Source organism: Chelonoidis abingdonii, chromosome 2, assembly GCF_003597395.2.
Source record: "Chelonoidis abingdonii isolate Lonesome George chromosome 2, CheloAbing_2.0, whole genome shotgun sequence".
NCBI lineage: Eukaryota > Metazoa > Chordata > Testudines > Testudinidae > Chelonoidis > Chelonoidis abingdonii.
The window spans coordinates 210,418,583-210,433,674 of NC_133770.1; the positions used below are offsets into that span (position 1 = coordinate 210,418,583).

Here is a 15,092-nt window from a genome sequence, read left to right on the forward strand (position 1 = left end):
GGGGCTTCCAGGAAGCAGCCATATGGTGGCCAAGGAGGCTCCACGCACTGCCCTTGTGCTGCCCCCACCAATGGGAGCTGAAGATCTAGCACTAGGGATGGGGGCAGAGTGCGGAGCCTACATGGCTGCCCATGAACCTAGAGGCCACAAGGACCTGGTGGCTATTTCCAGGAGCCTCATGGAGCTATGGTAGGCAGGGAGCCTGCCTTAGCCCTGTGCCCCAAACCGGACTTTTAACCAGAGACGTCAGAGTCCTTTTTCGACTGGGCGTTCTAATTGAAAAATCAGATGCCTGGCAACTCTAATGCAATTCCATTAGGATTAGCCATAGAGGGAAGCTTGAAAAGGGTCCCATTCACAAGTCGTGGCATTTTAAAGGAACCTCTGCCATTCAGACAATGGGAGCTGAGAAATGCCCTTATTTGAGTATAATATGGTACTTATTTTCTAAGGTTTTGTTTACACACAAAGCTGCACTTTATGTTAAAGTTCTTTTAAAATCAATGTAGTTAAACCAGTCTAAACTCCTGTGTGGATGTTCTGAAATTGATTTAAACCTGGTTTATGTCAATTTAGCTTAATTTGGTAAGGAGTCAACTTATATTGAGAAGATATAAGCCAAGTTTAAATTGATATAAGAGCATCCACAAAAGAGGTTTAAAACAATTTTGGTTAAAATTCTACCAAACTTTGTGTTTAGAGTAGTCTTAAGTTCCTAGCAATACTAGTAGGCTGTGCTGGGCTCCTGTAATGGATACAAGTTTACTTTCTCAGGAGGGAGTGAGCAGATCCATACAATAGTTTGCAGTGGCGCTGTGAGGCTTAATGTGTTAAAGCACTTTGACAGTCTCAGATGAAAAGCACCATGCAAGTGTAAAGTATTATTGAACTATGAAGTCAAAGTAGAAGAGGAGGACAAAGGCACAGTGAATAAAATACAGAGATAATTTTCACTCTTCTTATCTTCTGTTATTGTAATGTAGAGAGGAGATAATTAGTGAAAATGATGACCGAGTGAATACTGGGATAGGAAACAGAGATTTTTCAAGGGTAAATAATATCCTTCTTACTCTAGAACTGGTGAACTCTAATAGAGCTGTTCTGGAGTAGGTTGGGTATAGGAAACCATACCACTGTCTGACACTGCCACACCAAACCAAAAAGGACAGTTACCTGTTCCGTAACTACCGTTCTTCGAGATGTGTTGCCCATGTCTATTCCACAGTAGGTGTGCATGCTCGCCATGTGCACCAGTGCCGGAAGCTTTTCCCTTAGCAGTACCCACAGGGGGAGCTGCTGCTGCAGTCCCTGGAGTGGCACCTCTGTAGCGTTTTATAAGGGGATCCGTGTGCTCCCCCCATCCTCAGTTCCTTCTTGCCGGACCACCTCTGACAGAGGGGAAGGAGGGCGGGATGTGGAATAGACATGTGCAACACATCTCGAAGAATGCCAGTTATGGAACGGGTAACTGTCCTTTCTTCTTCGAGTGCTTGCTCATGTGTATTCCACAGTAGGTGATTGCAAGCTATGTCTGATGGAGGTGGGTAGGAGTTCACAGATTCCCTAGCTGAAGCACAGCCCTACCGAAACCAGCATCATCCCTGGCGTGGGAGACAATCTCATAGTGCAATGTGAACATGTGTACTGAGGACCAAGTAGCAGCTCTACAGATGACCTGGATATAGACATTGGCCACAAAGGCAGCCGATGAGGCCTGAGCCCTTGTCGAGTGCGTCCTCACGATAGGTGGTGCGGGAACCCCTGCTAGGTCGTAGCATGTCCGGATGCATGACATGATAGCCACGAGGAAGGCCACCTTCCATGAAAGGTGAGACCATGAGCATGTGGCCAAGGGTTCGAATGGGGGCCCTGTGAGACGGGATAACACCAAGTTTAGATCCCCCTGAGGAACCAGGGTTCTAGCATAAGGAAAGGACCGGTCTAGTCCTTTGAGGAAATGTCCGGTCATGGCGTGGGAGAAAACCGAGTAGCCCTGGACCGGCGGATGGAACACTGAGTTATAAGGTGAAGGAGGTACTCAAGGATAAGTGGGAGTGGGGCAGCCATTGGGGAAGTACCCCGCTCACCTGCCCACCTGGAGAACCGGGACCACTTCGCATGGATGGTTTTCTACTTTCTAGGAGGACACGCCTGACCCCTTCAGAACACCTTGCCTCCTCTGAATCTAGCCATTGCGCAGCCACACTCTCAAATGGAGGGCGGCCAGGCTGGGGTGGAGGCAGCGGCCCTGGTCCTGGTCGAGTAGGTCTAGGTGGAGGGGCCATCAGCAAGCCCAGGAGGGTCCCGTACCAATGTTGCCAGGACCAGGCGGGGGCGATCAGGAGGATGCGTGCCTTGTCCGTTTTTACTTTCTCCAGAACCTTGATGATGAGAGGAAACGGTGGAAAGGTGCAAAGGATTTGACCTGACCATGATAGGAGGAAGGCATCTGAGATCGCGTTCTTCACCACTCCCTGCTCAAGCGATTGGCCTTTGTGCTGTTGATGCCTGGCAGGTGGAAAGCCTTCAGGGAGATGTCGTGGACTATGCAGAATTCCCAGATGTTGAGGGCTTCCCGGCAGAGGGCTGAGGACCTCGTCCCACCTTGCCTGTTGATGTAAAACATCGTGGCGGTGTTGTCCGTGAGAACTCTGACCACCTTGCCACGTAGCTCTGTCCCTCCTGCAACAAGTCAAAAACGCCTCTTGCCCTGCTGCTTGCCCTTGAAGGGCCCAGATTGCAGGGCAGAGTGAGACTGCCTCTGAGGTCGCCTCTTTTGGGTTTTGGACCTCTTGTAGGCAGGTTCGTATCTTGGCTGGGGCGCTGGGATGGAGGTTTGTGGCACAGGCTTTTCCTTGGGTGGAACGTAGAGCCCAAGGGTTTGTAGGACAGACACAGCCGAGGCCATGGACCAAGCAGCCGTGTCAGCTGCATCCGATGCCGCCTGCAGAGCAGCCTTTGTGGCAGTGGTGGCCTCCTCCACTAGTGCCTTAAAATCCTTCCTTTCATGCTCCGGAAGGAAGGGCTCAAATTTTGGCAGCGACCCCCACAAGTTAAACTCAGAGTGACTGAGGAGGGTCTGGTGGTTGGCCACCTGGGAGCTGGAAGCTGGCTGATGAATAAAGCTTCCTGCCAAATAAGTCCTGTCTTTTAGAGTCTTTATTTTTGGGTGTGGGTCCTGGTTGACCCTGTCTTTCTCTGTGATTTACGGACTCCACCACTAGGGAGTTGGAGGCCAGGTGAGTATAGAGATATTTGTGCCCTTTCATGGGCACGGAATATTTGCGCTCTGCCTTTTTTGATATTGGCACAAGGGAGGCTAGCGTTCGCCAGAGGGGATGTTAGCCACCCCTTCATGCAGCGGGAGGGCCACTCTTCCTGGTACCAAGGACGAGAGCACGTTGAACAGTGAGTCCAAGGGTCCCTCTATCTCCTCAGTTTGGAGTTTGAGACTGGACGCTACTCATTTCAGTAGCTCTTGATGAGCCCTGAAGTCCTCTTGTGGTGTGGAGGGGGGTGGGGGCTGCAATCTTATCATCTGGTGTGGGGGAGGGGGCTGGTATGGGGCTGCATGTTGACGGGTGCCACGGGATCCACCCCTTGGTCAGACTCCTCATGCAGTGCCGAGGAGCCGTGACTCACCAATCTATCCCTCGATGGTCTGGATAGCGCAGCTGAGGGAGCCTCCAATGCCTCTGCTATTGACCGAAGGCCTGGCTGGGCGTGCATGGGAGGCCAGGGGGTCCACTGGCACCACTGGCCTTGCCATAGAGGTCCTTCCCATTGACTCTGCTGTGGCACCAGCTGGTTGGGTTGGCCTGGCTGGATCGTAGGGGGCCACGTGTGGGTCGAGGTCAGGGTTACCAACCTATCAATACCGTGGGAGCAGTACGAGTGATGGTACCAAGAATGACATCTGCCACGGGACCAGGACTCCGATGTTGAGGAACGGTGCCACCTCGAGCTGCTGCTCCTTGAGACGCTGTGATGCCTGGATCCGCGGCAACACGGAGCTGGTGATCCCCACCAGGAGTCATGGGCACGGTGCCTCGGGGCGAGAGAGCTGGAGTGTGACTGGCGACGGCCCCCGTGTCAGGAGCGGCTTCGGTAGCTCTGCCGAGAATGGGAGCATCTACAGCATCTGTGCCTGTCCCGCTGATACTCTCTACTTGGTGTGGAGCGGTGCCTGAAGCTCCACTCCGATGGCACCTGACTAGACAACCTGGTGGGTGATGAAAGTGGAGGCCGGAAACTGTGTCCTGACAGGACACTGAGTGGCAAGTGGGCCTGAGAGCGGTCCCCTGACCGGGATCTGTGTTGGGTTGACATCGACTGTCGAGAGCCCAGTGGCAGCTTGCCTCAAGAGCGGGGTCTGGGAGTCGGCAGTGCCCCAGGCACCTGCTGAGTCATAATGTCCTTGGCTGCCTGCAGGGCATCTGGTGTTGAAGGCATCCAGACATCCGGAGAGTCTGGAGTCGATGCAATCGGGCTGCTCTGCTCGACTTCAGTTGGAGCTCTAGCCCTGGGGTAAAACTGAAACTGGGTCTAGCCTCACCCCGTTTTCTCTCGACGCTTCTGAGAAGATGGAGCCTTTCTCTGCTTCTTCGATGGGGAGTGGTGCCGGCCACCGGAAGCGCCTGGTGCTGATTCCGCTCTGTGTACCAGGGTTGGAGCCAGTGCTGACTCCATGAGAAGGGCCCATAATCTAACGTCTCTCTCTTTTTTTGTCCTGGGTTTAAATGACCTGCAGATCTTACAGTGGTCGCTGATGTGAGATTCGCCAAGGCAGCGGAGACAGTTGGCATACGGGTCGCCTCTGGGCATCGAACGCCTGCAAGGCTCGAATGATTTAAACCACGGGTCCCCAACGCAGTGCCTGTGAGTGCTGTGGCGCCCACCAGGGCATCTAAGTGCACCCACGTACTGGCCGGCACACGAGCATCCATCAAAATGCCACCGAAATTCGACGGCATTTTGACAGTGACACCTCTGGATGACGCCGCTTGTCGGTGGCATTTCAGCAGATGCTTGTCTGCTGCTACGGTCCTCCGTGGCTTGTCATCTGGTGCCCACCAGACGAAAAAGGTTAGAGACCACTGATTTAAACCCTGGGCCCGAGGCATGCCCCAGCCCGAACACTAACTAACTAACTAAACTAGAACTTTTATTAAGCTAACTAAGAGAGGTACTACTAATGATGAAACGAGTTCTGGGATGAGCTGCAACAAAGCTGGAGCAGGTAGCTCCAATGCACCATTACTGGCAGCAAGAAGCAATTGAAAGTGGGGGGAGTGCACGGCTCTCCTTATAGGGTGCTATAGAGGCGCCACGCCAGGGGTCACAGCAGTGCTCCCCCTATGGGTATGGCTAAGGGAAAAACTTCTGGCACCGGTGCACGTGGTGAGCACACACACCTGCTGTGGAATACACATGAACAAGCACTCAAAGAAGAATCTCAACTTCCTGTTTTTTAAAGTCCGGCAGAGAGACTGAAAGGATTTTAAAGATCTACTGTGTACTAAGCTGTTTGGAAATATGTATCAATTGCTTCTTAGTTTAAAGATTTCTGTGGAATCCTTTACAATCATCTACACTTCATTAAATGATAAATATAGATGTGAAACTTGAGAAACACATGGCAAGTTGGACAGTGAAGTTGTTATAGACTTACTGTTAAAGACATGTCTGTATTGGCTCTCACCCTTACATAGTCATAATGAATCACTAGGGGATTCAGGGCCAGATCCTGCACCAGTCAAGTCAATGGCAGTTTTGCCACTGGCTGGAGCAGAAGCAGGATTGGATCCTCACAGCATACGTCTGTTCATTAATAATCATGAAAGGCCCATTCCTGCAAGCTGCTGAAAGCCCACAGTAAATGGGAGTTGAGGAGTCTGAGCACCTCACAGGACTGGAGAAAAAGGGTTCTCGATACCCTCAAACACACAATGAGTTTTTTGGGATTTGAGGATGCTCAGGAACTCACACGATCGCTCAGCATCTTGCAAGATCATGCCCAAAATGCGGTTGATTAACATATAAATATATATAACAGCATGCATTAAGCACCGACAATATTAAGCATGAATATTGTACAGTTATATAGCCTAAACTGGCCTATACCATAATCCTGCTCATTTATGCTAAATATCTCATAACACCTTGCATTAGCTGAAGTAAGCTTTGGCTTAAGCAGGTAGGAAAACTTTCCGTGTCAGGACATATAATTGTTTCCTCATAGCAACAGAAAGGGAGTTACCCTCACGAACCAAGGGGAGTATCTTCATGCCCCTTAGGGTACGTCTACACTACAGGATTATTCCGATTTTACATAAACCGGTTTTGTAAAACAGATTGTATAAAGTCGAGTGCACGTGGCCACACAAAGCACAATAATTCGGCGGTGTGTGTCCATGTACCGAGGCTAGCGTCAATTTCTGGAGTGTTGCACTGTGGGTAGCTATCCCGCAGCTATCCCATAGTTCCCTCAGTCTCCCCCACCCACTGGAATTCTGGGTTGAGATTCCAATGCATGACGGTGCAAAAACAGTGTTGCAGGTGATTCGGCTGGTAAAGTCATCACTCATTCCTCTCCGGGAAGCAATGGCAGACAATCATTTTCGCGCCCTTTTTCCCTGGGGATTTGCCCTGGTAGACGCCACAGCATTTTGGCAACCATGGAGCCCGTTTTGCCTTTGTCACTGTCCCGTATTGTACGGATGCCACTGCTAGGGCGGTTACTGCAGCGCTACACAGCAGCATTCATTGCCTTTGCAAGGATACAGAGAGGTTACACGGTCATTCTGGTTTACCTCTGCGTGTGCCATTATAAATTTGGCATGAGATGACGTCATCAGTCATTCTGTACCATCTGCTGCATTGTCATGGGTGCTCCTGGTGACCTCACTTGCGGCGGCTGGAGGGCGCAAAGACAAATGGAATGATCCCTGATGTCATCCCTCCTTTATGTTTTATTCTAAAAATAGAGTCGTCCTGCTTTAGAATATTGGGGCAGTGTACTAAGAACAGTTGTATCAGAGAACCACGAGAGCACAAGCCGCTCCGTTCAAGATGCCACAAAAATGGAGCTCGACATGCCATTCTATCGTGTCGCCTGATATACACATTCCACCTTTTGCTATATCTCACTCTCTCCACCAACTCTCCTGGGCTACCATGAAAGGTGTCCCCCCATTTTGTGCTGACTGAAGTAATAAAGAATGACAGCGAATAAAGAAACTACCCTACTTTTTACGTGAGATAAAATATGTACGAGGAGACAGCCTGCAGCTTTTGCCTATGATAGTCCAGGCAGTACAGAATCTTTTTCTTTGTACTCTGGAAAAGGTGAGGAGCTGATGGATTACAGCCCTAGTTGTCTATGGAGTTTGAGGATCAGTCTACCGCCGTTCTGTATACCACAGGCCGTGGAAAACTGGGTTCACATTTATTCCAAGGATGCCCCGACACTTCACCCGTGATGGCCAGCCCGGGCACTCAGGGGATTGATATTACTGACGTGCTACTGCGTACCAGTCCCCTAACTGCATCTGTACCGATCTGCCACCGGACACCAGCGAAGAGGAGAGATTAACTCAGTCATGTGCCCCAGCATCCTTAGACTTCTAACCTCATTTGCAGCAACATAAACCAGGACATTGGAAAAAAGTCAGAAACATTTTTTTCCCTTTCTTTCCGGGGGAGAGGGGAGTTAAATTTGAGAAGATTATACCCTGAAAACCACCCCGGAATGTGTTGACCCTCAGTCATTGGGAGCTCAGCAAGATGCCAAATGCTTTTCGGAGGCTGTGGGGACATGTGGGATGCTGGAGATCCTCAGTCCCCCGTCCCCTTTCCTCCATGACGCGTCCATTTGCTTCTTTTGCTTTCTGTTACGCTTGTCACACAGCCTTCTGTAGACTCCAGTATAATAGCCTGAGATTTTTTTCAATCTCTGGCATTTTGTCTTCTGTAACGAGACTCGTGGAGAGAGATAAGGATTTGCTACTCTCTTTCAGCATAAGCCAATTGATCCATATCTCCCATTATGGTGCCATTGCTGGAGCTCTTTTTGGATTTGGGACTTGCATCCCCGTGCTGATCAGAGATCCACGTCTGGGCCACAGGAAATGCAATTAACAAAAGTCGCGGGATGCTTTGCTGTCTAACGGCCAGTGCATCTGTTTCAAGTTGCTTTCCAGAGCGGACACAGGCACTGTGGTACCGCCCAGAGCCAATACCGGTCTGATTTGCGGCAACACTAACCCTAATCCACATGGCAATACGATTTTCAGCGCTACTCCTCTCGTCGGAGGAGTACAAAAACCGGTTAAAGAGCCCTTTATATCGATATAAAGGGCCTCGTTGTGTGGACGGGTGCAGCGTTAAATCGGTTTAACGCTGCTAAAATCGGTATAAACGCGTGGTGTAGACCAGGCCTTAGTATGTGGAATGCATGTGTTGAGAAGAAAGATAAGGGTGCATTGTGGCCTGGAATGCATGTGTTGAGACCCAAAGATGAAGGGGTACACCACTGTACCAGAAATAAACAAGGTAAAAAGCTGAAAACTGAATCCAGTTTCAGGTGACATATATAGTACCATTTACTGGTAAACAAGTAGGGTACAAAAAGATGATTTTAGTAATGTAAGGGAGCACACCTTCTGCATAAGGTGCATGTAACACTGCTGCACTAGACTGCTCTTGGGAGACTGGTATCATTCAGAATCTTTTTCCTGTACCATATTAATAAACCTGACTGGCATTGGTAATTTGGTCTCTTGAGTATATTTCATAACGAAATAATGAACCAAAGTGTGGTCAAGCAATCGACTGATTTATCAACAATGCACAGGCACTGCTTGCACCAGGCTGTTCTTGGTTAGAGATGACCTATCAACTCTTTCCCTTACATCAATTATGTCACTCCAAAAACTTCTGGATGAAATTGATATGACTTAAAATTACACATGTGCTTAAGCATATTGCTGAATCATGGCCTTAATTGTTAAATTTTATTTTAAAGCACTTATAACTAAGCATATTAGTTAATACTTTGGTCCCTTTTATTACCTTAAAACAGCTACTAGCTGTTAATGTGCTACATTACTTTCTGCTCAGTTCAATGTATTTATTTTCATTGTGAATCCTGACTGAATGTCTTTGGAATCAAGTTGTTTCCCTGGTGAGAGAATGTAATCCTGCTATCTTGTTAGACGGAAAATCATCTACGAAAGTCCATTCAAAACAAATCCCCTGCCAAAATATTTCTCTCTTTTCATTTGGACAGTTTTCTTTCTGATAATTTAATGATAATAAATCCCTCCATATGCTTGTACCAGCTTTGGCAAAGAGAAGAGGTCTCAGCCTGAAAATCAGATTAAACAGGGAGCTCCTCAGTCTCTGCAGGACTGGAAGTTCTGGATAGTGTTTTATTGCACATAGAAGATAGATTCCAGAAAGTCAATTCTATTGCTTAGGTTGTGGCAAGAACTATGTGCACAGTGTGCATTTATCTCTGTAGATAATTTCGAGACAAAGGTAAATATTTTAATAGGCTTGACAGCTTAAGACTTCAATTATGCGTCAATGATCCTAAGAAATTCAATAACAGAAGGACTGATCCATGGCTTCTTATGGTCTATTTTGATCATAAACAATTTCCACATGGAAACAGAAATGTTGCAACTAGTGCTGCAAATATTTCAAGTCCCACTCTTCCACCATCTCCAGTACACTACACTGATGTATTTTATCTACAGACATTAGTCATGACTACACCTCCTGTCACCCATCAGGTTGGAAAGTTTAAAATTAAGTGATTTTCCTGGAAGCCATTTTTCAGCTGCATCATTTGATTCATTGAAGTTAAAGCTATGTCAGTGGTTCCATTATAGATTCCATTTCACAGTACTTTTTATAAATTAGTTGTAGGTTTCCTCTGCACTTAAAATTGGTATACAAGGTCTAGGCTGCGGAACAAAGTTTTTTCCGAAGACAAAGATTTTCAATTGTCATTTTTAAACAGCAGTTATCAGAGATGTATTTTATCTAAACAACTGTCATAACGTACATTTTGCATGGCAGGGCACAACAAACTTGAAAAACATGACCATTGCTCATTTGTAAAAAGCGTACTCTACATCAGTAGATGGGTCTTTACTCAAAGGGTCTGTAATAATCTATTAGGTAAAGACATTAACTTATAGTTTCAAAGTGCCTAAATATGGTACATCGTGTACTATATTCACACAGGGCTAGAATGAGCCTGTAAGGGCTATGCATAGCTGTGTACACCTCAAGAAGAGAAGATGTGTGTGCATGGTGGGGAAAAGTAATTTACTGACGATCTTTATGAATTGCAGCTCCCTTCCTTCAAAACACCTTATCTCTGCTGGCTAGGGCGCTGAGAAGCGAAAGCCGCACTTATATCATTCTGCTCCTTTCTGCCAACTTGTAGGGGTGAGCAGAAGGGTATTGGGCATGCAGCCTCTGTTCTCCTTCTTTCTGCTGAGCCATGATGTGGGGAGGAATACAGGAGCGCTTGGTGGGGTCTTACTCTCTTGTACGGCCATTATGGGCCATATTAGGCTGGGTCACAGGATAGGCCATCGTTTGTGTATTTAGAAGTTCAGAGAGTATTTTGAAATAGACCATAACAGCTTCAAAACTCACTTGCCTACCAGTATCTACATCTGTCCAAGTTTGCATTTTGTGCCCATCACCATACAACCTAAGCACTCAATGCAAATTATGGCATGAATTCTCATACACTTCACTGACAGATTCATTTTGTATTCTAGCTATTCTTCCAGAACTTTATTGATACGAATTTATTGTCCAACCTTTATGTAATTGTTCCCCTGAATTAATGTTTTTAATTCTGCTAGCTCTTAGGCCTCAATCCCATAAATTCTTAAACATGAATAATTCTAGTTTTCTTAGTTATCCCATCCACTATAAGTAAAAACTACTCAAACAAATAAACTTAAAACTCTGTCCTAAAAAGGCAGAAGGAAATGTGTAAAGGAAATTCATTTCTGTGACCTAGACACTAAATTATGGAACAAAGTAGAATATAAAGGAACCCAATGAGGTTTGCATTTAATAGGAGACTCTGGACTGAGAGATCTTTGACCATTCAATTCCACATGACTTGGAACGTGAGAATACCATTCCTGTGATTTTAGAGCATAGCTAAGCTTAAAGCAGTCATTTCTAATGCTTTGTTTTAGATAGGAAGAATTTTTTTTTTTGCCTTTTCCATTGATCTCATAGAACATAGAGCTGGCATTGCAGGCACTCCCATAGCCTTGATGATGTGCTATATTCCTAGAGTCTTTGCTGGCATGCACTAGCCACGATCACCCATGGAACTTGTATTTCAAAGCACAGTGTCACATTGCAGGACAACTCTGATTGGCCAGTGCTATGATGTCACACTTTGAAATGCTACTTTTATTCAGGAGAAAATAAAAACTCATAACAGAGGGCTCTTTGATCACACAGTGGCCTGGGCTTTTCAAAATATACTCATGGATATCTGGAATTAGATACAGAATGTAAAGCTGTATTTTTACATCTCACTGTTTATTCTGACTTGTTACATATAAAATACTGTTAGTGCCTTTTTAGCACAGTAGAGAAGGTCCCTTTCTCTAAACATCCTTTGTCCACACTACTGGGGGCCTTCTGTGTGAGGTGGTTATTTTTCCTGTTCTGTAGTGCACACTGCAGTAAGTTGAGATCCGGCACCACAGAAGGCACAACAATCAGGCCAATAGATCTGGCACTTACCTCATATTCCTCTTTGAATCCATAGCCCTCTGCGCATTTCATCTGCGTGATATGCTGCAGCAAGTCAGCCACACGGATGGCTGGATGAAGCTGTCCGGTCTGGTACGGCACATCTATGGGGTCTCGCTTCTTGTAGGTGTGTGACTGGACCAAGCTGCTTGTGTCACTGGCCATTGTGTGGGTTTCATCTATGAAAAGAAAACTGAACAATATACCAGGTTGTTTCCACTTATTAAAAGTATAAAATACATTGATTTCTTCAAAGATGATTTTGATATCACCAACTTTAATATAACCACTATTTATGAGGGCTGTGCCAGAAAAAAGATAAATCCATTTAGTAAATTATCCAGGGAGATTTCAAGACTGATTGGAATGAGGCAATGTCCATGTTTCTACAATGTAAGCATTGCAGAACAGTCCAAACTATATATTGTTTTAAATATATATATAAATAAATATTGTTTTAAACACTAACTGATTATAAACAATATTTAAATTCTTTAGGCATTCAGTTATAAGCTGTAGAGAAGTTTCATCTTGAAACTTCATCAAGTCCCACTGGAATAAAATAGGACTTGTATTCTTCTTAGATTAGTGAACTATTAGATTTTACACTGTGACCTCAGAACAAATGTTTGGTGTGAGCAAAATAAAAAAATGCACAAAATGGATTATGGTTCATTAAGCTAGGACTGCAATGAAAACGTAGATCTGAAACAACAACAAGAGGACAAATGCAAGAGATCATTTGCTTAGGGTAAATGTTTTGATTGGCTGTTTAGCATGCTGCAGAACCAACAACTTCACAATATATCATGGGCCATCACATTAGGCATAAAATGTTATATGTCAACTGACATGCAAGCCAACACGCAACAGAACCCACTGGGTTGCTCAAAATTTGTATGAAACACACACTCTCCCACCCCTCCACCCCTCTTTGATGGGGCAAATGGGCAACTTACCATTTATTGGCACTTTTAAGAAGAACCATATCAGGAGAAAAAAGAGGAGGAGAAAAAGGAAACAGGGCATAAGCAACAGTACTACATTAATAATTACAGGTAATTTTATGTTTGTAATTTAACTTTTACAGCTTGGTATCCTAGCTGAGTCACTGATTATGTGAAAGAGGGCACGATTCAAGAAGCAATATCACTTTCCTCTTGTTTTCATGGAGTTTTTAAATTTGTTTAATATTTGACAAGAAAAAAAACCCAAAAGTTTGAGGAGTATTATCATAAATATTTTCTTTGCCGAAAAAAAATGAAGACCAAAATTTTGTATTTCTCTAAGAGTATTTTATGTTAGTTAACTGAAATAACAAAAATAGTTTTTTAATTTGGTCAAAATACTCTGCAATGCCCGCACACTAACTATGGGAAATGGTTAATGAAATTAATATATTGTAAAAATGACTTCTGTGTAAAATGTGTTATATAAAAGGGGACTGCGAAAATAATGATTTCCATATTCTTAGTTAAATATATTACAGTATAGAGCCCCCAATATTTTCTTTAAGAAAAGGCCCCAAGATCTCACACAAACACCCAAATGCTACATCTGCTCATCAAGGGCCAGTTTTTGATCTCTGTGTAAATTAAAAGTTACTCCACTAGAGTCAAGGGAGTTACTCATTGAGGTCAATGGAATTACAGTCAGTTTACACTGATGAAACTGAGATTAAATCTGGTCCTCAGTGAATAGTTTAAAATGTGAACTATGCATCTAAACTTAAAATAATATGTAGCAATATGGATATGAATATGGATATTTCACTATGTCTCCTGCCACTTTACTAACCTCATCCAATATAGCAGAAAATTATTTTACATTTTTAATAATTAAATTTGGCTACTTTTGCCTAACATGCAGTAAAACTGTATTGCAAAGCACCTTGGGATGCATGGCATGAAAGGCGATATACATGTGTAGTTACAGCATGTTGTTGTTGAAATGGCACCTGAATACTACAAGGCGGCTAAGACACAAAAGACAAAAAAAAGTGTAGAAGTTGATTGTATGATTTTTTTAAATTTATGTAGAGTTAGATTATAGGTTTTATTTTTGTTCAAACTAAGGTATCACCATAACTCTGAAACTCGTATTAAATATTCAGATGGAAAATCTTATCAAATGTCAGGGTTTCTGGGCTGTGAAAGTGAGACAGTTCAGCCCATAAGCTTCTCACTCCAGGAGACTTCTCTGTGTTGTGGACTAAATGGAACATTCATTCCTCCCTCCCTCCCACTGCCTCTCTGCCTCATTTAGCTCCTACCCTTTCAAGACTAAAACTATTATGCTATGTTTGGGACTGATCTTTTAAAGTTACTTTAAATGAAAAGGTTATGCTCCCTGGCTTGGATGGTACAATATAAATTCACCAGAAATACAATATTTGCTGTCTTCTTGCTTTGCCTTTGAAAGTGATAGCAAGACAGAGAATCTCTGATGTAAGAGTCAATTGCTTTTGCCAGCTGACATGGTGGTCACACCACAGCATATAGCTTATTTAGTTTAGCTGGTGAATATAGTTATTGATCCCAATATATTTGTCCACTACTGTCTGAGAACAATTAAAATGCATATTTAGCCAGCATTCATCAGAACCATGGGTGCTGCAGACATCTGCAAGAACAATGGAGCATATGAGTTGAGTTCCTTTTCTTTTCTTCTGTTACTTCACTCTTTTTTTTTTTTTTTTTTTTGAGTTTTGATCAGAATATAGGAGGACAGGCAAGCATTATCTACCTTGCCTTTTCCAGACCAGTTGCCTCTCTCTGAATATTAATTTAGGCATACACAACCCAGGAATATTAAGGGATTGTTTGTAAAGATTTCACTTAAGTGGTTAGGCTAAACATGAAGCTTCTCTCAGTTGTCTGGAAATTAGTGATTACTGAAATACTGAATAGTTGAGAAGTGGTCAGATTGTTGCCATTTGCTTCATTTAAAAAGCTTCCTATTAATTCAGTCAATTGTTTCAATAGGTTAATTTGCATGTTGAGTCTAAGGCCTTGTCTACACTAATGCTGTAAGTTGATGTAAGTTATGCTAGTTATGTTACACAAATGGACTTAAAGTGGTGTCTGCACCATGCTGTGTTGACGGGAAACACTCTCCTGTCAACACAGATTCTGCCTCTCATTGAGATGGAGTATTGAAGTCAATGAGAGAACGCTCTCCCATCAAGTTAGCGTGTCTTCACCGGACCTGCTAAATCGATGCTGCTGCATTGATGGCAGAGCCACCGATCTAGTGCACTAGTGAAGACAAGCCCAAAGTTTCCTCTC

The 15,092-nt window shown here is 44.5% G+C and overlaps 1 protein-coding gene across 9 annotated transcripts in view; it reads right to left on the bottom strand.

Moving 5' to 3' along the window:
• Positions 1-15,092, bottom strand: part of PTPRM (protein tyrosine phosphatase receptor type M) — a 766,944-nt gene that overhangs the window by 131,760 nt on the left and 620,092 nt on the right. For 5 of the 9 annotated variants that reach the window (XM_032777081.2, XM_032777089.2, XM_032777086.2 and 2 more), the window contains one exon: positions 11,797-11,984. In XM_032777081.2, coding sequence (XP_032632972.1) covers positions 11,797-11,984 — 188 coding nt within the window. Of the gene's footprint in view, positions 1-11,796; positions 11,985-12,764; positions 12,777-15,092 lie in introns of all 9 variants that reach the window. The other 4 variants (XM_032777080.2, XM_032777088.2, XM_032777087.2 and 1 more) reach the window with 1 other exon arrangement.